At 35.6% G+C, this 24,007-nt stretch overlaps 1 protein-coding gene across 33 annotated transcripts in view; it reads left to right on the top strand.

The window, feature by feature from the left end:
• VPS13B (vacuolar protein sorting 13 homolog B) overlaps window positions 1-24,007 on the top strand; it is an 806,276-nt gene that overhangs the window by 179,147 nt on the left and 603,122 nt on the right. The window contains exons 18-19 of one of the 33 annotated variants that reach the window (XM_059874371.1): window positions 4,486-4,559; window positions 20,049-20,316. The exons of 30 other annotated variants lie outside the window; for them this stretch is intronic. In XM_059874371.1, coding sequence (XP_059730354.1) covers window positions 4,486-4,559; window positions 20,049-20,054 — 80 coding nt within the window. In that variant the 3' untranslated portion in view covers window positions 20,055-20,316. Of the gene's footprint in view, window positions 1-4,485; window positions 4,741-10,039; window positions 10,085-20,048; window positions 20,317-24,007 lie in introns of those variants that run through there. 2 more of the 33 variants (XM_059874370.1, XM_059874369.1) reach the window with 2 other exon arrangements.

Raw genomic sequence — 24,007 nt, 5'->3', positions numbered from 1 at the left:
AGTCCTGCTGCACTGGGTGCAAAGTGCTACTTGATCTGTGTGATGGTTGAGTCTGCAAATGTGGAACCCATTGACAGGGAGGGTCGATTGTAAGGGATTTGAACATCTGTGGATTTTGATATCTGTTGGGGCTGAGAGAGTGCGGGTTTTGGAACCAATGTTCCATTGATACCCAGGGAAGATTGTGCGTCCTTCATTGGAGAGCTGAAAAAGACTCTAAAGAAGCCCAGCTGGAGGCTGTTGGCTAACCACACTCCATACAGCTGGGCAGTGTGTCTTTTGTTGGAGGGTAACCTAAGGTGAGATACGTGTCTGCCACAAAGATGGCTTGGGTCTTGGAATGGTATTAATCATTCATTCATTCAGTAACTATCACTGGTGGCGGTGGTGGTTTAGTTGCTAAGTCGTGTCCGACTCTTGCGACCACATGGACTGTACCCTGCCAGCCTCCTCTGTCCATGGGGATTCTCTAGGCAGGAATACTGGAGTGGGTTGCCAGTTCCTTCTCCAGGGAATCTTCCCGACCCAGGAATCAAACCTAGGTCTCATGCATTGCAGGCAGGTTCTTTACCAACTGAGCTGTGAGGAAAGCCCCAAGTACCACTGGACACATGTGCTAGGAGTAGTGCTAGACATGGGTCTGGTCAGCAAAGCAGTTATGTCACTCTTGTCATGTAGGGAAAAGATCTGAAAGAGCAATATTCCAAACAAAAGGAACATTGATTATAAAGCCCCTTTCCAGTGGTCATGTATGGGTGTGAGAGTTGAACTATGAAGAAGGCTGAGCGCCGAAGAATTGATGCTTTTGAACTATGGTGTTGGAGAAGACTCTTGAGAGTCCCTTGGACTGCAAAGAGATCCAACCAGTCCATTCTAAAGGAGATCAGCCCTGGGATTTCTTTGGAGGGAATGATGCTGAAGCTGAAACTCCAGTACTTTGGCCACCTCATGTGAAGAGTTGACTCATTGGAAAAGACTCTGATGCTGGGAGGGATTGGGGGCAGGAGGAGAAGAGGACGACAGAGGATGAGATGGCTGGATGCCATCACTGACTCAATGGACGTGAGTCTGAGTGAACTCCAGGAGTTGGTGATGGACAGGGAGGCCTGGTGTGCTGTGATTCATATGGTCGCAAAGAGTCGGACACGACTGAGCGACTGAACTGAAGGGTAACAGTTTGGCACAGAAGACAGAAAGAAGGCCACTTTGGCTGCAAAGTTCTGAAAAAGAGAGGGAGACAGGGAGGGACAGGGAAGGAAGGGAAATGAGGTCAGAGAGTTGGAAGGCCTTGCAAGCCACAGTAAGGACTTTGGATTTTGTTCTAATTGCAATGGGAGGTCATTGGAGGGTTTTAAGCAGAAGAATGACACAATTTGACTTACGATTTGAAAGTTTACTTTTGCTTACCAGCTTCCACATTTAGTAGTAATGGTGCAAATATGTCTTGACTTTTGACTTTTGATACACCATGTAGTCAGTTGGAGGATTCTTTTACATTTATATTGGCAATGGTATAATATAATATCTGCTGAAAAGATACATACATACACACCCACATCCTTTAAAAACACATTATTTCCATTATCAGAGTCTGTTTTTACTGATTTCTTTTATTTCTATAGTAACCCATTAATCAGTTCTCTTGTTTTTAAGTGACTATTTGATACTCAGTTACAAGTCATATTAATTATAGTTTTTAGCTATGTATAGAACCTTTTTTTTTTTTTTCCTTTTTGCCTATTCTTAGCTCTGTAAAAAACACAAATAAACTTCTTTGTTGGAATTTTATTTAGGCATTTGAAACTCTTTGTGAGAATGTGCTGTGAGTCTTTAAAGTTTAACTAGTCCCTTACTGAATCCATACAACTCTCTGGTGTAGTGCAGGACAGAATTTAAAGATCCCAGGTTTCTTGCATATAGCAGAGACCTGCATGTTGCTGGCTTCCAGAGCTGCTCTTATTTTTCTTGCTATCAGAAGTTTGCCCTCCTCCCACAGGAATTTTTAGGACTCTTATCTCCGCTCAGATTATTGACTTGTCCAATATAGGATGATTTTAGTTATTTACGATTCTTATTTAAGGCTTGTATTATTTTTGCTGAACATTGTTTTAGTTTTTTCTGAAAAGTGTTTTCTCAGTACTAAAGTTTGAAGCTTGGCCCCACCATTTGTTAACCACATGACCTAGATAAGTCTCTTTACCTCTTTAACTCAGTTTCCTTCTCTGTAGAATGGGGAAGACCAGTGGTACCTGTTTTTATAGGCCTATGGTGAAAAGCAAGGGAAGTAATGCAAAATGTTTGGTATACCACCATTGTTCTATAAGTATAAATTGTCACTCTTTTCACTCTGATTTTAAGCTCTAGTTTTTAGTTTATTAGGGATGTATGGAAGTACAGATTCAGTTTGGTTTTCATCTAAAATCTGCTCTTCAGCTTTAGTTCTGGCCTCAGTCTTTGAAAGATTGAATAGCAGAATAGCCACTTCAGTGTCATTTTTGGCATTCTTGAATTTGTGTGTAAAAATTCTTGCAGCCTAACAGCATCAGTTTAATAAATGAGGCATATCACTTGGATTTATTATTAAGGTCTCAATTTTCGCTTTCAATTACATGTAAAACATTCTCTGTATAACCGAGAATGAGCATTTCCTCATTGGTTTTATGTGTCGAAACTCTGTCAGTGAGTTGAAGTATAAATATTCATTATAAGAGAAAAATACTATAAGTACAAATGGTTTTAAACACTGTTAATTTTGTGTGTAATAGTAATTATTATTTTAAAAGTTCAATGATTAGGTGTAGAGATTGATAGGTAACAGAAATATTAATATCATACCTTATTTAGATAACTTTATGAAGGTCTTTTCATTTTTCTAAGTTAAAAACGTTCTTAAAGAGTTAATAAAAATAGAAGTTGGAATCTATAGCTTTTTAATGTGTTCGCGTTAATAAAACTTTAAAATTTTCTTAATATTCTAGTTTTAGCACCAAGTCTCTCAAGATATGATCCCATCTCAAGATGGGAATTCACATCTTACAAGGTTGGATTAAACACAGAAATCAGAATGTTTGAGGAGGGATAACTCAAAATGGTGCTAACTCATATCTAAGAAAATTATCTTTGATTATAATAGTGAAAAAATATAATGAGTGTGAAAAGAAGAAGGTATTAAAGAACTGTAAGATATCCATAACACATTCTGTTTTCCCGATCAAAATTATAGACTTTTACAGGCATACTTTCTAGCCATTTCTGTGGAAGTGTAATTATTTTATGGATGTAAGAAAACTTAATAGCCTGGTGAAAAGATCAGCATCAACAGTGTTAGCCAAAGGAATCCTGTTTGCCTGTCTACAGTTGAACATATATTTTGTACTGAGTATGTGCAGACTAGAGACTACAGAAATAACCTAGCAGCTGATACCAAATGAGAAATTGTATACTATACTATCAATTAAAAGTCAGCTCTTAAAATGCTTAATAAAAATTTATAGTGATAATTTTTACTGAAATAATTATTAATATTTCAGAAATTCATTCTGTTATGAGGATATATGGCTTTGACTAGACCTGAGTAATACGCTTTTTTTTTTAACAATAGGAAAATAGTAAACTTTTTCTTTTTCTCCTTCTATGTGCCTAAAATATAAATCAGTTTACCAAGGGTATATAGAATATTGGGTAATTTTAGAAGAAAGAGTTTCTAACATCAAAATCTTGCATTTCCATTCTATAAATTTTCAGAGGCCAGTTTCTATTTTAATTAGTAATTTAGTAGATTATATATTACGCATGTTCAATCATAACCATTGCCAGATGTTTTTCTCCTTACTACCTTACATCCATATTTTAAAAAAAGTAATTGAAGTACCTTCTAACATAACTTCCATACAAAGAAGAGTATCATGAAAACATTTTCTGTATATTATTTCATTTTCCCCTTACATCAGTACTTATAATATGTGCTCTCAGGTCTTTGATGACTAAGATAGTCATTAAAGCACTAACTGAAATAGAGGAGGGTGATACATAAATAAATTTTGCTTTTTAGCTTTGGCTGCGGTGGAACATTCTGGTAACTGTTTATTGATTCCATTGCCAATAGATGCAACAGAGAAGGTGGAGATGGAGCTTTTATTGTTTATAAGCAATTGTGTGGTATCCAAATAAGTAATACAAGGCATATTTTAACAATACAGGAACTGGGTTTAATTTAATTAACTGAGATCAAATGTGGTGTGCCTCCCACATGTGGTAAGCCACAGTGGCATTTATATGCTGATGCTTCAAAAACACTACTGTTTTATCTACCTTTATTGGCCAAGTGTACCATGGAGGCATTATCTAAAGCCTGGAAAATAGATCTCATGGATTTTGCTTTAATGATAAGTCTAATATGTTAATTATATTAATTAACATTAATATAATTCATTTATTGATGTCAGTTTAATGGAATTTCTAAAATCTGTTCTTAATGACTTTTAGGTATGAAACTGATGATTTTACCATGTTTCCTAAAGCAGAGAACAGATGAATTACAAGAATTTGTTTCTAACTCAGTAAGCAATTATCATTATGACCTATTACATTCACCCTATAAAATAATGTATATTGCTAAAAGAAGGCAAGTAGAGAATGGAGAAAAAAGAATTGAAATTTTGTGTGTAGAATATTTTGGAAACCCTTACCATTTCATGATGCTGTGTCAACTGTCTTATACATAAAGCATTTATAAAAAATTCCAGTCCTATGGTTATTTTAACTTATATAGTAAATGAGATTTATATATATATATATAATAAATGCAAATATTTTGTGTTTGCTATTACAGATACTTTTTGGATTAGTTGATAAGAACTTTAAAATTTGCTATGAAGTTAAAAGTATAATTCTAAAATTCTATCACAATTATTTTTCAATATGTTGCCAATGCAGGGGTAGTAATTAAAGTCTTGTATAAAATGGTAGGAACAAGTGACCAGAATAATAGGCTTATTTTAGTTAAGAGGTAACCAAGTCATAGAAATATACTGTCAGTAAGAAATGAATAAACATTAATAAAAAGTCACAATTAAAACAAAAAGTGTAAGGAATGTCTTTGGACAATAGGGACACCCTGTTAGGGATATGGCACTAAAGGTTGTCAGTTAAGGATGGCATTGTATAAGTAATTTCAGTAATAGAATGGTTTTTCCTATTTCTCCATATTAAATTCTAATGAAAGAATTAATCAGATTTAAAAATCCTTAGAGGTTTTATTTTTTTTTATTACCTTAGAAGAATACCCATTTGTGGTGATACGTAAAAACAAACCCACTATAGATTGTTTTTATTGTTAAATGGGGGAAACAGTTTGCAAACGAATACTATAATGTGATCATATTTGTGTGTGTATATTTTAAAGTATATTATTATATTTGGATATCCATAGCAAAATGCCTAGAAAGATATACCAAAAATATTAATAATGACTGCCTTTGGGGAGTGGAATTAAGATTATTAGTGGAGGAGGGCAAAATAAGAGACTTTTACTTTATACCCTTCTATACTATGGGGCTTCCCAGGTGGCACTAGCGGTAAAGAACCTGCCTGCCAGTGCTAAAGATACAGGAGACACAGGTTTGATCCCTGGGTTGGAAAAATCCATTGGAGGAGGAAAGGCAACCCACCCCAGTATTCTTGCCTGGAGAATCCCATGGACAGAAGAGTCTAGTGGGCTACTGTTCATAGGCTTGCAAAGAGTTGGACATGAGTGAAGTGACTTAGCACACATGCACATAGGGATACATAATTAATTTCTGTTACTTGATTACTACAATAATGCAGTTTCAGTTCAGTTTAGTTGCTCAGTCGTGTCCGACTATACGACCCCATGAATCGCAGCACGCCAGGCCTCCCTGTCCATCACCAACTCCCGAAGTTCACCCAGACTCACTTCCATCAGGTCAGTGACGGCATCCATCCATCTCATCCTCTGTCGTCCCCTTCTACTCCTGCCCCCAATCCCTCCCAGCATCAGAGTCTTTTCCAGTGAGTCAACTCTTCGCATGAGGTGGCCAAAGTACTGGAGTTTCAGCTTTAGCATCATTCCTTCCAAAGAAATCCCAGGGCTGATCTCCTTCAGAATGGACTGGTTGGATCTCCTTGCAGTCCAAGGGACTCTCAAGAGTCTTCTCCAACACCACAGTTCAAAAGCATCAATTCTTCGGCGCTCAGCCTTCTTCACAGTCCAACTCTCACATCCATACATGACCACAGGAAAAACCATAGCCTTGACTAGGCAAACCTTTGTTGGCAAAGTAATGTCTCTGCTTTTGAATATGCTATCTAGGTTGGTCATAACTTTCCTTTCAAGGAGTAAGCGTCTTTAATTTCATGGCTGCAGTCGCCATCTGCAGTGATTTTGGAGCCCAGAAAAATAAAGTCTGACACTGTTTCCACTGTTTCCCCATCTATTTGCCATGAAGTGATGGGACCAGATGCCATGATCCTCGTTTTCTGAATGTTGAGTTTTAAGCCAACTTTTTCACTCTCCACTTTCACTTTCATCAAGAGGCTTTTGAGTTCCTCTTCACTTTCTGCCATAAGGGTGGTGTCATCTGCATATCTGAGGTTATTGATATTTCTCCCGGCAATCTTGATTCCAGCTTGTGCTTCTTGCAGCCCAGCGTTTCTCATATTTCAAATTTGTGTTTTTATTTTTGTATGGATATATACGCAGAGAAGGAATTACTATTTCATATGGTAGTTCTTAGCTTTTTGCGAATCCTGTGTAATATTTTCCACAGTGGCTGCACCAGTATACATTCCCATTAATAGTTTATGAGGGTTCTCTTGTCTTCGACATTCTCACCAACATTTGCTATTTTAGTTCTTTCTGGTGAAGTCCTTCTGACAAGTGTAAATGGTGATATTTCATTGTAGACTTGATTTGCATTTCCATGGTGATTATCTATGTTGAGCATCTTTTCATATGCCTCTTGACCATCTGCATTTCCTCCTTGGAAAAATATGTGTTCAAGTCTTTTGCCCATTTTTAAATTTTGTTGCTTGTTTTTATGTGATGTTGAGTTGTATTAGCTATAAGTTTTGGATATGAACTTGTAGGTTATATCATTGGCAGATATTTTCTCCCATTTAGGTTGTCTTTTCATTTTGTGAGTGGTTTTCTTTGTTGTGCAGCAGCTTTAAAGTTTAATTAAATGTTTATTGTTTGCTTTTATTTTGTTTTTTGCTTTAGGGGATATATCCTAAAAGTTATTGCTGTGATTTATGTCAAAGTGTGTTCTGCCCATTTTTTCCTCTAGAAGTTTCTGGTCTTAGAAATCTCTAGAAGTGATTTCTGGTCTTAATTCATTTTGAGTTCATGTTTTGTATATGATGTTAGAGAATTGTCTTACTTTATTCTTTTACATGTAGCTATCTAGTTTTCCCAGCTTTATGTATTGAAGGCTGTCTTTTCTCTCTCGTATATTCTTGCCTCCTTCGTTATAAATTAATTGACCAAAAGTACTGGATTTATTTCTGGCTTTTCTGTTCTGTGCCATTGATACGTGTATCTTTTTGCCTCAGTATCATACTGTTTTGATTACTGTAGCTTTCTAGTATAGTCTGAAAGCAGAATGATACCTGTAGCTCTGTTTTTCTTTTTCAAGATTGTTTGGCTATTTTGAGGTCTTTGGTGTTTCCATGCTGATTTTAAAATTATTTGTTTTAGTTCTGTGTAAAATTCCATTAGTTCCAATGGTTCCAGTTGAATGAATCCGTCAATTACCTTGGTTATTGTGGTCATTTTAATAATAATAATTTTTCCAGTCCAAGAACATTGTATATCTTTCCATCTATTTGTGTTGTCTTTAGCTTTTTTCATCAGTTTTTTGTAGTTTTCTGAGTTCTGTTCTTTTACCTCCTCGTGTGTGTGTGCGCGCACGCAGGTGTGCTCAGTTTCTCAGTTGTCTCCAACTTTTTGCTACCCCATGGACTGTAGCCTGCCATGCTCCTCTCTGCCCATGGAATTTTCCAGATAAGAATACTGGTGTGGTGCCATTTCCTACTCCAGGGTATAAGGAGGTTTATTCCTAAGTGTTTTCTTTTTGATGCGGTGGTAAATGGGATTTTTTCCTTCATTTCTCTTTCTGATAGTTTATTTTTTGTGTAGAGAAATACAACAAATTTCTGTATATTAATTTTGTATCCTGCAACTTTATAGACTTTATTGATAAACTCTAATAGTTTCCTGGTGATCTCCATAGAATTTTCTATGTATGGAAACATGCCGTCTGCAGACAGTGACAGTTTTACTTCTTCCTTTCCAACTTGAATTCCTTTTGTTTCTTTTTCTTGTCTGATTGCACTGGTAACACTTTGAATACAAGTTGAATGAAAGTGGTGAGAATGAGCACTAATTTTAAAAGATACAAGCACCCCATGTTCACAATAGTGTTATTTATAGTTAAAAAGATACGGAAGCAACCAAAGTGTCCAACAGATGAAGGCATAAAGAATATGTAGTGTGTGTGTGTATATATATACACACACATGCACATATATGGGCTCCCCTGATAGCTCAGATGGTAAAGAATCTGTTTACAATGTGGGGAGACCTGGATTCAATTCCTTGGTCAGTAAGACCCCGTGGAGAAGGGCATGGCAACCCACTCCAGTATTCTTGCCTGGAGAATCCCATGGACAGTGGAGGCTGGTGGGCTATAGCCCATGGGGTCGCAAAGAGTCAGGCACAACTGAGTGACTAACATGACAAATACACACAAACTACTCAGTCATAAAAATAGAATAAAATGTTGCCATTTGCAGCAACATGGATTTGGAAGGTACTATGTTAAATGAAATAAACCAGACAGAGACAAATACTTTATGATATCACTATTTATGAAATCTAGGAAAAAGAACCATCTAATGAATATAACAAAAAAAAGAAACAGACTCAGATTTAGAGAATAGACTATGAGGAGAGACGAAAGGGGGCAGGGGGTGTATAAAATATGTTACTAGGATATATTGTACAATAGAAGAATATAGCCAATATTTTAAAGTAACTGTAAATGTAGTGTAATGTTTAAAACTTTTTAGTCAGTATATTTACACCTGTAATTTAGATATTACACTCCAATATATATCTATAAAAATTAAATATACCCTATATTTCTCCCATCATACTGTCATATTTTATCATAATTCCTGGTCACTTCTGATTTTTAGACAGTTTCTGTAGGAAAAGACAATGTCTGTGGTTAGCATGCATAAAATAAATGTTTTAAATGAATGGATTCTGGTTCTAGTATTTATCAGTTTTTAAATTCAGGAAACATTTATTAAATGCTTAAATATTACCTTACCTCTTTGTTCTGCCTGGTTAGAATGGGGGAGAACTAGTGGCCATGAGGCAATTAGGTGGAAAAACGATGCCTGTGTTGAGCTTTTAAAGATGGGTAAATCTGGATCTGGTAACTAGTAAAATTAAATTTTATGATTTTTTAAAAAATATATTCTGAAACTATTTTAGTTGAATAAAAAGGAAGTCAAGGGATACTTGCTTACAATAAGATTCAGATTCAAATAAGAAAAAATAAAACTTTTATAAGAAATTAATTTCTCATGAAAAATTTAAAAGAACAGTTCAAAATGTGCAAATTCTTCATGTTAAGATTGACAGGTTTTGTGCAGTTTATCTTTATTTCAGTTCATTTTAAAATGAAAATAGTTTAAAAAATAGTTTTAAGCACTGAGATTAACTGCATGTTAAAGAATGAATAGCATTATGTTAAAAACGCATAATATCCCTGACACGACTGAATTGACTTAGCAGCAGCAGCAGTGAATGGTAAGAGTATGTTTTAGATATATCTTGGATTTCCAGAAACATCCAGTGGGTAGATACCTTCCAGAATAAATTGTGTTATAAGCTTTTTTGTTTATTATTATACTCGTTGGAAAAATAAGAATGAGCAATATTACTAGAAAAGTCTGAAATATTTAATAGTCTAAATAATAATAATTTACATTTATTTACCTTGTACAGTTTACTTTGGTATATCTGGCTTTCCACCAGTGACATATCCTGATAGTAAGTAAATCTTAATAATCTCTGGTAAACTGTCAATTTGGTTTTTGAAAAATAGTCAATTAAAAAATATTGCAATATAGCACTATGTTTTTCTAACTAACTTTGTAAAAAAGTAAGTTTGTTTTTAATCTTGGTTATTCTTTGATTCTATTTTACTCATAAGAGAAAGCTTAGGCATTTATTTTTTTTACCTTTAAATTTTTTATTAAGTTAAAATTAATACTGGGCCAGTTCTTTGATGAATATCGATACAAAAGTCCTTAGCAAAATATGATTAAACCAAATCTAGCAATGTATAGAAAGGGTCATACATCATGATTATGCTGAATTCATTCCAGCGATGCAAGGATGGTTCAGCATATACAAGTCAATCTTTGTGAGACACCACATTAACAAAGGGAAAGACAAAAACCACATGATTGCCTCATGTGATGCAGAAAAACCATTTGACAAAATTAAGCATCCGTTTATGATAAAAAGTCTCATAAAATGGGTATAGAGGGAACATACCTCAACATAATAAAAGCCATTTATGGCAAAGTGAAAGCAAAAGGCGCTCAGTCGTGTCTAGCTCTGTGTACCCCCTTGGACTATACAGTCCGTGGAATTCTCCAGGCCAGAATACTGGAGTGGGTAGCCTTTCCTTTTTCTAGGGGATTTTCCCAAGCCAGGTCTCCCGCATTGCAGGCTGATTCTTTACCAGCTGAGCCACAAGGAAGCCCATTTATGGCAAACCCACAACCGATATAATACTCAATTGTGAAGTCAGAAAGCCTTCCTGCTAAATTCAGGAACAATACACGGATTCTTAGTCTCACTAGTTCTGTTCAGCATAGTATTGGAAGTCTTAGCCACAGCAGTCAAAAAAAAAAGTATCCAAATTGGAGAGGAAGAGGTACAACTGTCACTGTTTGTAGATACCATGACTATGTAGAGAACCCTAAAGTCTCTACCCCAAACCTATTAGAACTAACAAATGAATTCAGCAAGGTAGCAAGGTGCAGGATTAATATTCAGAAATCTGTTGCATTTCTTTACACTAATAGCAAAATATGAGAAAGAAAATTTTAAAAATCCTGTTTTAAGTCACATCCAAAAAATTAAATTCCTAGGAGTAAACTTAACCAAAGAGATGAAAGACCTATATGCTGAAAACCATAAAACACAGGTAAAGGAAACAGAAGATGATTCAAAGCAATGGAACGATGTTCCCTGCTCTTGGATTGGAAGAATTAATATTGTTAAAATGACCATGGTATCCAAAGCATCTACAGATACCATGCAGTCCCACAAATACATTATTTCTCACAGTGCTAGAAAAAATAATTCTAAAATTTATATGGAATCACAGGAGATCTAGAATTGCCAAAGCAATCCTGAAGTGAAAGAACAAAGCTGAAGGCATAATCCTTCCAGGCTTCACACTGTACTATAAAAACTATAGTAATTGAAACAGCACGGTACAGCCAAAAAAATAGATCAGTGGAACAGAACAGATAACCCATAGTAAACGGATGTACCTGTGGTCAGTTTATCCACGACAAAGGAGGCAGAAATATAAAATAGAGAAAAGGCAATTTCTTGAACAAATGGTGTTGGGAAAACTGGACAGCTACATGTAAATCAGTGAAATTAGAACATTCCCTCACACCGTATGCAGATAGAAACTCTTAATGGTTTAAAGACCTACATATACAACATAGTGCATAACCATAAAACTTCTAGAGATGAACAATGGTTAAATTATTTTTTCACATAAATCATAGCAATATTTTCTTAAATCGGTCTCCCAAGACAAATGAAATAAAAGGAAAAGTAAACAAATGGAACCTAATTAAGCTCACATGCTTTTTATACAACAAAAGAAACTGTAAAACATAACAAAAAGACAACATATGGAATGAGAGAAAATATTTGCAAATGATCATTCTGACAAGAGTTTATTATCCAAAATACATGGAGAACTCATACAGCTCAGTATCAAGAGAAACCACAAACAATTAAGTAGTTGGCAGAAGACCTAAATAGATGTTTCTGCAAATAAGACATACAAGTGGCCAACAGGCGTATGAAAAGATGCTTAGAAACACTATTTGAGACTTGGAAATGAAATCCACAATGAGGTATCACCTCACACAGGTCAGAGTAGCCATCCATCATCAAGAAGTCTGCAAATATTAAACACTGGAAAGGGTGTGGAAAAACACAACTGTCTGACATTGTTGGTGGGAATGTAAGTTGGTGCCGCTGTGGAAAACAGTGTGGAGTTTTCCTTAAAAACGAAAAATAGAGCTGCCATATTATCCAGCAATCCAAGTTCTGGGTATATTTCCAGTAAAAATGAAAAACCCAATTTGAAAAGATACATGCACTCCCTTTTTCATAGCAGCGCTATTTAGTACATCCAAGATGTGAGAACACCCCGAATGCTTATGAACAGAACTTCGCTTAAGAAGACGTGATATACATTCATATATATAAATACGCACACACACAATGAAGTATTACTCAGCTATAAAAAAGAATGCGATATTGCCATTTGCAGCAACATGGCTGGAGGTAGAGAAGTGGTGTAAGTGAAATGGAGAAAGACAAGTACCATGTGATAACATTAATATGAAGAATCTGAAAAGTAATGTAAATGAATAAATATACAAAATAGAAATAGAGTCACAGAAAGCAAACTTATAATTACCAAAGTGGACAGAGAGGGGGGGATAAATTAGGAGCATAAAGAGAGAAAAACACCACATCTGTAGGTTTGCACTGAGTATGTGTGTGTATTTCAGCAAAAGCATATGCATATTCTGTAACCTGCACTTTACACTTAATACCATATTATGGTTATTTTTTCAGTATTACAGTAATATAACTTTTCTTTTATTAAATATATTCATGCTGCTTTATAATATAAAACTACTATTATTTATTAAGGTATTGCCCTCTTTATGAACATATAGACTGTTTCCCCTTTTTTGCTACTAGTTGTATTGGTGCAGAATAACTTTGCATATATTGTGTGGATCACAACAAACTGTGGAAAATTCTTAAAGAGGTGGGAATACTAGAGCACCTTACCTGCCTCCTGACAAATCTGTATGCAGGTCAAGAAGCAACAGTTAGAAATGGACATGGAACAACAGACTAGTTCCAAAGTGAGAAAGGAATACGTCAAGGCTTTATATTGCTTGTTTAACTTCTATGCAGAGTACATCATGAGAAATGCCCGGTTGGATGAAGCACAAGCTGGAATGAGTCCAGATTACTGGGAGAAATATCAATAACCTCAGATATGCAGATGACACCACCCTTATGGCAGAAAGCAAAGAGGAGTAAAGAGCCTCTTGCTGAAAGTGAAAGAGGAGAGTGAAAAATTGGCTTAAAACTCAACATTCAGAAAACTAAAATCATGGCATCCGGTCCATCACTTCATGGCAAATAGATGGGGAAACAGTGGGAACAGTGAGAGACTTTTGTTTGTTTGGGCTCCAAAATCACTGCAGATGGTGACTGCAGCCATGAAATTAAAAGACGCTTGGTCCTTGGAAGAAAGTTATGACCAGGCCAGACAGCATATTAAAAAGCAGAGGCATTACTTTGCCAACAGGGGTCTATCTAGTCAAAGCTGTGGTTTTTCCAGTATGGATGTATGTATGTATGTATGGATATGAGAGTTGGACTGTGAAGAAAGCTGAGCACCGAAGAATTGATGCTTTTGAACTGTGGTGTTGGAGAAGACTCTTGAGAGTCCTTTGGTCTGCAAGGAAATCAAACCAGTCAATCATAAAGGAGATCAGTCCTGAATATTCATTGGAAGGACTGATGCTAAAGCTGAAACTCCAATACTTTGGCCACCTGATGCGAAGAACTGACACCTTGGAAAAGACCCTGATGCTGGGAAAGATTGAAGGCAGGAGGAGATGGGGATGTCAGAGGATGAGATGGTTGGATGGCATCCCCGACTCGATGGCCATGAGTTTGAGCAAGCTCCGGAAGTTGGTGGTGGACAGGGAAGCCTGGCCTGCTGCAGTCCATGGGGTCTCAAAGAGTGGACACGACTGTGTGACGGAACTGAATTTTGCATATCAAGTCTCTACAGTTTTGATTTTCTTTCTATGAGATGAATTTAAAATGTGAGATTGTAGGTCAAAGAGGATGTGAATTTCAGCTTAATGAATTTTCTTTTGAAGATATGTAACAGTTTACATTCTTTTTTTTTTTTAAACAAAAATAGGTTATAGACCATAGGAATTACTATAAAATGTGAAATATGGAAATTACTATAAAACATAAAATGAAAAGTTACCCATAAATCTATGACCAAAATGTCATCAATGTGATTGAATTACAGCATAATTTTCCAATTATTTTGTCTCATTATCTGCTTTTTCCCAATTCATTGCATCAGTTGTGTTATAAGCAGCTAAAGTTTATTACCTCTTGAGGGAGATTTTGTAGTTATTTTAAGTTCATAATTTATATTATTTTTTTTAAGCCCCTCAGTTTTAAAATGTAGGTTTGCCTTTGTTTTTCCTACTACTTTTTCTTGGAGAGAACAGCTGAAAACTTCCAATAAAATTCATAATACAATCTGGAAATTACTGTTGTAAAATGCAAGGAAAAATAGCTGTGAATTAAGACTGAGAAAGCTTAAATTCTGAATGCGGCTTTTACTTGATTAGTCATGGAATGTTGGTGAAGTTACTTGACCTCTGAGAACCTCAGTTTCTTTCAGTGTTTCCAAGTGTTGAAAATAATGACTTAGTATTTTGAGAGTTATTTACTTGGAAGTGAAGAAAAAGAAGCAAAGATATCAGATGATTTGTTGATAAATGGTCTTGCTCTATGTTTTAGAACCAGAAATAATTTCAGAATTTTTCAGGCTCGGTAATGAGGAGTTCCTTTATGTTCCCTTGCAAATCATTCCTGATCACCTCTAGAGGCAGTTCTTATTCAGATTTCTGTCACCATTGATTAGTTTTGCTTGTTTTTGAAGTTCATGTGAATGGAGTCATGTAGCATAGAGTCTTTCGTATCTGATTTCTTTCTCTCAATGGCATGTTGGTAATTCATCCATTATAGCAGAGTACTATAAAGGTAAGCTGTGCAATATGTAGTGCTTTTTACATTTACTTCAGTTCGGTTCAGTCGCTCAGTTGTGTCCGACCTTTGCGACCCCATGAACTGTAGCACACCAGGCCTCCCTGTCCATCACCAACTCCCAGAGTCTACCCAAACCCATGTCCATCGAGTCAGTGATGCCATCCAACCATCTCATCCTCTGTCATCCCCTTCTCCTCCCGCCCTCAATCTTTCCCAGCATCAGGGTCTTTTCAAATGAGTCAGCTCTTCGCATCAGGTGGTCAAAGAATTGGAGTTTCAGCCTCAACATCAGTCCTTCCAAAGAATACCCAGGACTGATCTCCTTTAGGATGGACTGGTTGGATCTCTTTGCAGTCCAAGGGACTCTCAAGAGTCTTCTCCAGCACCACAGTTCAAAAGCATCAATTCTTCGGTGCTCAGCTTTCTTCACAGTCCAACTCTCACATCCATACATAACCACTGGAAAAACCATAGCCTTGACTAGAAGGGCCTTTGTTGGCAAAGTAATGTCTCTGCTTTTGAATATGCTGTCTAGGTTGGTCATAACTTTCCTTCCAAGGACCAAGTATCTTTTAATTTCATGGCTGTAGTCACCATCTGCAGTGATTTTGGAGCCCAGAAAAATAGTCTTGTGTTAAAATATTTGGATAGATTGGTTGATTCTAAGTAAAAAGTAATTTTCGGACTAATATGTATAGCACCATGCCATCTTTATTTTTAAGAAATTGGTGTGTGTACTTGCATGCGTGGATGCATATGTGTGTATTACTGATGGATGGATAATAAGTATATATGTAGGTGGTTGATAGTTTTCTGTGCAAAAAGTTTTCTTCATATGAAAGAAGTGCGAGTTGTTACTTCTTGGGCAAGTGTAGGACATGGGTGAGATGGAGGATGCAGTATTTTAGGCCTCCTTCTTTATAAACTTAAAAAAGCCATGTAATTATGGGAGAGTTTTGTCTTTTCATTTTTTTTTAAAGTATTTTTTTAATGCGGAAGAGATTAAAACATCACCCTACCGATTACATAAAAACTTGAACTATTCTCATTTCCTTTACTCTCATCCTTACGTCATTCTGTTGTTTCCTGAAAATTCTAATTTTGGGGGTAACATTTCCTTTAATTTAGCTCTTAGCAGTTTCAGAATTGCTGTTAAACTCCCATGAACAGGCCTAGTATGCCCTTCGTGGTTTTTCTTGTGTGTTTTCTGTGCACTTGTGTGTGTTTGTTCATGCATAGATTCCTGGCTATTTGTCTGTTATAATTTATCCCCTTTCCCCAGACCCATATAAAGGCTCTCTTAAAAGTTCTAGTAATTATTTACTAAGTGTAGTACTTTTAAACAAGTGAGATATGATTTGTTTAGCTTAATGACAAACTTTTAGATAAAGATTGATCATTTTTTGTAACTGAGGAAAATTTCCAGTATTTGGCTGGTTGAAAAATAGAAACAGAAGTAGAATTAATTTTGGGTATAGATTAAATCTCTGTGGAGTCAGGAAAAGCAACTTGAAATAAATTTATATCATACCTTGCTGTCTCTTAGTCACTCTATTTCATAATCAAATCCATGCATATTGAAACTGAAAGTGAAGATGCTTAGTCGTGTCCGACTCTTTGCAACCCCATGGACTGAAAATCCCATCCATGGGATTTTCCAGGCAAGAATACTAGAGTGGGTTGCCATTTCCTTCTCCAGGAGATCTTTCCAACCCAGGGATTGAACCTGGGTCTCCCACATTGTAGGCAGATGCTTTACCATCTGAGCCACTGGGGAAGTCACTCTATTTCATAATCAAATCTGTGCATATTAATATCATGTAATATCATTGTAAATAACAGAATAATTATAAAATATTAACACTTTAGCAGATTGCTAGCAAAAGAGGAATTAAATTTTTTTAATTTAATTTTTATTTTATATTGAAGTGTAATTGATTAACAATGTTGTGTTAATTTCAGGTGTACAACAAAGTGATTCAGTTATACATATATCCATTGTTTTTCAGATTCTTTTAAAATGATTTTATTGCTATGAAGTGGTTGCCGGTCTCTAAAGATAGCTATGAACTATCCTTCTCAGTTTCATTGTGTCTGTTCATTCCCTTGAGTTCAGCCTAGCCCCATGATGCCTTTAACTAATAGATTGTGGCAAAAGTGGATACTGTAGACAGCGGAGACTAAGTAATAAGCTCTGCATTTTATGCCTGCATCACTTAGAGTATTTGCTTTGATCGAAGTCAGCTATTACGTCAAAAGTCTGGTGTCCATGAGACTATCATGTTGTGAAGAAGTCCAAGGTAGCCAACTGGAGTCACTAATGTAGGGAAAGAGATGCCTGCCTGGTCCCCAGTTGTTTCAGTTGTTTTGACTAAGGTGTCTGACACGCGAATGATGAAACCATTTGCATCACTAGCTCAGTAGCATCTTCAGATGACTCCAGTCCCAGCCACCATCTGACTTCAGCTGCATGAGAGCAAGACAGGCGAGATCCACCCAGATGAGTCCAGAAAATCCACAGAACTGTACGAGATAAAAATAGATTGTTGGTTTAAGCCACTGAGTTTTGGAATAGTTCCACAGCCATAAATAACTGGAACAGATACTGTTAACTAAAATTTGTTTTAAATGTATTTTATTGTGAACATTAAAGGCCAAGATATTTTACTCACTCTCAGCTTATGACACTTTTCTTGATGACAGTATTTTGGGCCAAGAGGTAGTGATGTAAATGTTTGAGATAGAATTGCTGAAAAAGAATTACTGTGTGGTTCAGAACCAAAATTCAGCTGGATCTAGCCTGGAGCATTTAAGGCTACTAGGAAGCTTTAAAGAGCTATGAATCACACCTCAGGGACCCGTCAGTAATATTGGGATCCAGGTTGAATTCCAAGTATTTCCTATTTATAGTTTCAGAAAAGAATAAGATGTGAGAGAATTTACTATAAAGCAATCTAATTAATTAATTAGAAACTGTTACATCTTTTCCACATTTGCTGTCTCTTTTCATACTTTATTCATTTTTTAAAAAATATTGTTAATAAAATATATTTGACACGTTTATGTTTAAGGTATACAGCATATTGAATTAATGTGTTTATGTATTGCAGTATTACTGCCATTGTGGTGTTATCTAGTACCTATGTCACCAGAGCTCATAGAAACAGTAAAATGGTGGTTAGTTGGGAAGTGGGAGGGATTCTGTTTAAGGGTACAAACTTGAAACTGCTGCTGCTGCTGCTAAGTCGCTTCAGTCGTGTCCGACTCTGTGCGACCCCATAGATGGCAGTCCACCAGGCTTCCCGTCCCTGGGATTCTCCAGGCAAGAACACGGGAGTGGTTGCCATTTCCTTCTCCAATGCATGAAAGTGAAAAGTGAAAGTGAAGTCGCTCAGTCGTGTCCAACTCTAGCGACCCCATGGACTGCAGCCTACCAGGCTCCTCTGTCCATGGGATTTTCTAGGCAAAAGTACTGGAGTGGGGTGCCATTGCCTTCTCTGAAACTTGAAACTAGTAGGTTAATAAGTCCTGGAGAGCCAGTGTACAGTGTAGTGGTTCTAGACAACAATATTGTATTGAACATTGAACTTGCTAGGAGAGTAGATTTTCTCAGGGACAATGTTTTATATGTATATAGAAATACCTGTCAGCCTCAAGCCAGCCTGACTTATAAAACTGGGACAGTTTTCAAGTCTTTGCTGTTATTTTTCCTTCCAGTTTTATTGAGGTATAATTGACAATACAGCATAGTATGTTTAAGGTTTAGAGCATAATGATTTGACTTACATACATCATTATATGATTGCCACAGTAAGTTTACTGAACATCCATCATCTCAAGTAGATGCAAGATAAAGGAAAACAGATTCCTTCATTGTGATGAGAACCCTTTAACTCTGTTCCTACATTAGATCCTATTTTTGTGGCTCAGCTAAACTAGGATAGTACTTAATAAAGTTAGGTTTCATGCTGAAGGGTTTAATTTGTAGTTTCTAACGTCCTGTTATACCTTCCAGATATGAGAAAAAGTGAGTTCCTTCATGTCAGAGACTGCTAGTGTTCCTTGATTACTAACTCTCTGACCTCAAGTTCACTGAAGATTAGTATATTAGGCATAATGCATTCAAGCTCATTTTCTAAGTTATCTTTCATGTTTTGTCAACTGCCAGGTGGACTTGGGGCAGTTCGGGGGAAATGTGGTTAAAGTAGTCATAATTATCAACTGCTTGAAGTGCTTACTTGGTATTTTAAAGAGTATGAATAAGGTCACATTTAATTTTGTTGGGAGCTTTCTCCTGATTGCAAAATGATCATGTTTTATATTTTCATTTATTTCCCCTGCCATTTGTAGGTTGATATACTTTCATATCATATTTGAGAAGTAAATATTTGATCACAGTCTAATATTAAAACAGCATGTAACTTTTGATAGTTAAATGTCAAATGTAATTTTGGACACAAATAACGTGCATTAGCAAATTCATCTTAAAATACCTATGAATTGAAAAGTAGAATTATAAAAATATAGAACTGATAAGTGTTTTAAGATATAGTGATTATGATTTGTAAATATTATTTCCAAGGCACTCAACTGCATTAACTGCCAAAAACTGAAATGAATTTGAAAAATTTTTTCACATTTTGAACTTCATAAACTCATTTATAGATTATTGGTCATGTTTAAAACTAAAAAACAAATTCCACTTTTTGCAGCCTTTCTAAGAAAGACTTAATAAGTAGGCGTATCTTTAAAAATGACACAATCCACCAGTTATTTGGTAAGACTAGCATAATCATAAATTTCCTATCCATGCTTTTTCCAAAAATACTAACCCATATTGTTCTCCTTGGACCTGTTGTAGGGATGACTAATCCGACTGCTGAGGTTCCCTTTATGTGTTTGATGGAACACTTGGCTTGCTGGACTACAGCTGTGTGTTTATGTGCAGTGCACACCTGCAGGGGCCTGACAAATAGCTGTAGTATGCAGAGGATACAAAATTACCCTGGCAGTGCTGCAAATAAGGAAGTTTCTGTTTTGAAGTCCATATGTGTGTGTGCTTGAGATGCCAGCTGGGGTATTTATGTTGCATGCACAGATGTAAAACTGCCAACTGATTTTATACCAAATAAAGTTTAATCTTTTTATACGTACTTTGTGTCAAAGTTATGAAGTGGTACATAAGAATGTTCTCACGACTTAAGTCTTTTAAAATAAAAGGTGCTATTAAAAATATGAACTCATGACATGATTAGGAAAGAGGATGGTAACTTAGATTGTGTATCTTTGTGTAGAAGAATGTTACTATTGGTATATCATTATATACATAAATAAGGCTTGATTTATTATAATCATTGGTATATATCTTCTTTTGTGGCTAGAGTCAGTCAGGTCTGTGTTTAATTCAATTTATGAATACTGAAATGTGAAGACCAAATTTATACAGTTACCTCAAGTCTTTGGTCTTTCTATTTCTTCAGTATCCTCAAATTTTAACAAGTTGAAATGATTGTGTATTTTGGGTGGCATTCTTACCAATGTATTTAAATTTTTTCTGAAAAAAGCATTATTTACAGGGATATTTTCCAACCCTATGGAAATTTAAACACCAATGTAAAAGTAGTCGAAAAGCCAGTTATTCAAAAGAATTTTTGAGAGAGGCTTTTTAAAAGAACATGTCCCCTCTAACAAAATGAAGAAATACATTTTATTTAATATGTCCACCCTAAACAAGAATAATGATTTGATAGTTGGAAAAGCAAATTAGCATTCTTATGTATTAACTGCAGAATTTTTTTATATTTGACATTATTTTAGATTAGTGTTTGCTGGAGTCATTTTCTCTGAGAACTTTCATAGCTTACCAGCTAATAAATTTTTTCAAAGTTTGGTTTCTAGTATTAACAGACTCTTTTATTTTTCTCAAATGAACAATTTTCAAATTATTGATTTTTACTATATTTAATTATGTCTATAAATTAAGAATTTTAGACATTGCATGAAAACTGGTCATCTGAATGGTTATATCTGTTTTTGCTTTGCCTATGATCTCTGAATAGGTTTATCTTGAATATGACATGTACTGGCTCATTACCGTTTGCAAATGGAGAAAAAGGGTTTAAATGCTTATCCAAAATCATATTAATTTTAATTAGACAAATGTGATGATGCTATACAAATGTTAGCCCATAATCTTCTATACAACTTTGCATTTGAAACATACTAAATGTGTGTTTTACATTTGTACATTGAACTATAGTGATACTAATTGATTCTTCATTAATTGGTATAGTTTTTGTTTTTTCTGACTCTGTAGAACTGCCTATCAGACAGTGCCATATATTTGTGCTCATGTTTTATATGTCTTTTAAATTATTCATTGTTATTGATATCATCAAACTCATTAATATTTTAAATAATCCCTTTTTATTTAAGCAACACCTTAGTAGGCATTATTTCTTTTTCTTCAATAGTAGGTGTAAATTTGTCACAAAAGGACATGCATTTACTATTTGTAGCATGATTTTACTTGAACTTTGGTTTTCAGGAAATATGACAAGGGTCTGAGCTTTTTGCATTATCCCTTACTGTTAAAAGCATGGATTTTGATTGAATCAGGCTTCTGAATTTATGAAGACCGCATGATTTGGAAAAAGTTTTATATAATGAGACAGAAAGGTGAGAATCGAAATCACATCTACAAATGGCTAACCTGAGGCATAGAATGGTTTTGACAAAATGTACAATTAATCACACATCAGAAGTATATATATCAGGAGACAGGAAGTCCGCCTCCTCCACCCACCCCCCCACCCAAAAAAATAAAAAGGCAAAACAGGAAGGCAGTATAGTACAGTTGAATGAGCTGTTGATCAGGAGATAGACAGTCCCTAGCTTTGTTACTCACAGTTGTGTGACATGAGGCTAGTTTCCTGGAACTTTACTTTTTCTACCAGAGAAAAGGAATAGTAATTCTGGTTTAATAAGGTTGGTCTGAGTATTAATAAGGTAGTAGATGTAAATCTGTTCCTAGGCTTAGGGTGTGGAGCCTGTAGTAGGTATTCAATAAATGCTTGCCTTTTCTTTAGTAGCAATAGTAATAGCAATTTGAAATAAGTAGGAAATAAGAGGTGTTTGTAAAATTAACTCAGAAAAGGATAGAAATGGGAAGGATTAATTGTTGCCTTATATTTTTTCTTAATATTTTAAAGAAAGGACCAAACCTCCAATTTGTATAGCTAAAGGACCAAACCTTTTATTACTCATTTGAGAGATTATGTTCCATACATCACTTGGTTATTTAGTGCCAGGGCCAACTTCTTTTTAGTAGGGTATCACTTCAAACACAGTTGCCGCCACTGCAGGTTGCAAGCACATGATTGAAGGCTTCTAGTTCTCAGCTCATGCCCAGATGTCTTTCAATAACTATAGCCAGTAATTTCTTCAAATTGCTCACTTTATCAGCAGCACATGTCATCAATCCTGAAGTGGTTGCTCAAGTCAAACGGCAGAATCTTTAGCCACAGACGCAGCTGCAAACAGGTGAACAGGCAGAAAGTAATTTGTGCAGCTTGGTGGCTGTCAGACGAAAGACAGACAATCTGTGTTTAAAACAGATTGCAGGCTCTGTATGGGCCAGACAAAAGGGAATTCTCCAACTGCAAATAATTCCAAGGTTAACATATTTTCCTTTCTGCCATTAGGTGATTTGTTAAAATTGGAAACAATGAACATTATAAATCTACACAGAAACTAGAGACAAGATGAAAGGGAAAATCAGATCACTAAATAGGTTTACATTTGTCTTTCCAAAGAAATACAACTGGCATTCATATAAGCTATTTTCTCACAAATTAAGCCACGTAATAAAATAATTCTTTGAAACTTACAAGATTATAAATGTTTCAAGTTGCATTAAGAATTACTGATAATAAACAGTGAAATATGAACCTGTATAGTTTTTATAATAAACATTTTGACTTCTAGAGTTAATTGTTAATTCATGAATGTTAGAATTTGCTTTTTAAAATATTAGTGTTTTCCTTGAAACTTTCTTAATGTAGATTTTTTAAGTGGCGTATTCTGGATATATCACATTTTCAGTACATAAGGATCTATTTTAGGTAGACAAGAAAATTTCTTATAGAGAAAAAACAAATTCAAGGACTTAAACATTTAAAAAAGTTATCCTCGCATTGAAGCTGAAGCTCCAATACTTTGGCCACCTGATGCGAAATGCTGATTCATTGGAAAAGACTGATGCTGGTAAAAATTGAGGGAAAGAGGAGAAGGGGGTGACAGAGAATGAGGTGGTTGGCTGCCTTCACTGACTCAATGGACATGAGTTTGAGCAAACTCAGGAAGATAGTGATAGACTGAGAAGCCTGGCATGCTGCAGTTCATGGGTTCGCAAAGACTGGAAGAAGCACAAGCTGGAATTAAGATTGCCAGGAGAAATATCAATAACCTCAGATATGCAGATGACACCACCCTTATGGCAGAAAGTGAAGAGGAACTCAAAAGCCTCTTGTAGAAAGTGAAAGAGGAGAGTGAAAAAGTTGGCTTAAAGCTCAACATTCAGAAAACGAAGATCATGGCATCTGGTCCCATCACTTCATGGGAAGTAGATGGGGAAAAAGTGGAAACAGTGTCAGACTTTATTTTTTTGGCTCCAAAATCACTGCAGATGGTGATTGAAGCCATGAAATTAAAAGACGCTTACTCCTTAGAAGAAAAGTTATGACCAACCTAGATAGCATATTAAAAAGCAGAGACATTACTTTGCCAACAAAGGTCCTTCTAGTCAAGGCTATGGTTTTT

The sequence above is a fragment of the Bos taurus genome, chromosome 14 (assembly GCF_002263795.3).
Source record: "Bos taurus isolate L1 Dominette 01449 registration number 42190680 breed Hereford chromosome 14, ARS-UCD2.0, whole genome shotgun sequence".
NCBI lineage: Eukaryota > Metazoa > Chordata > Mammalia > Artiodactyla > Bovidae > Bos > Bos taurus.
This window is presented reverse-complemented; position numbering and strand designations above follow the sequence as displayed.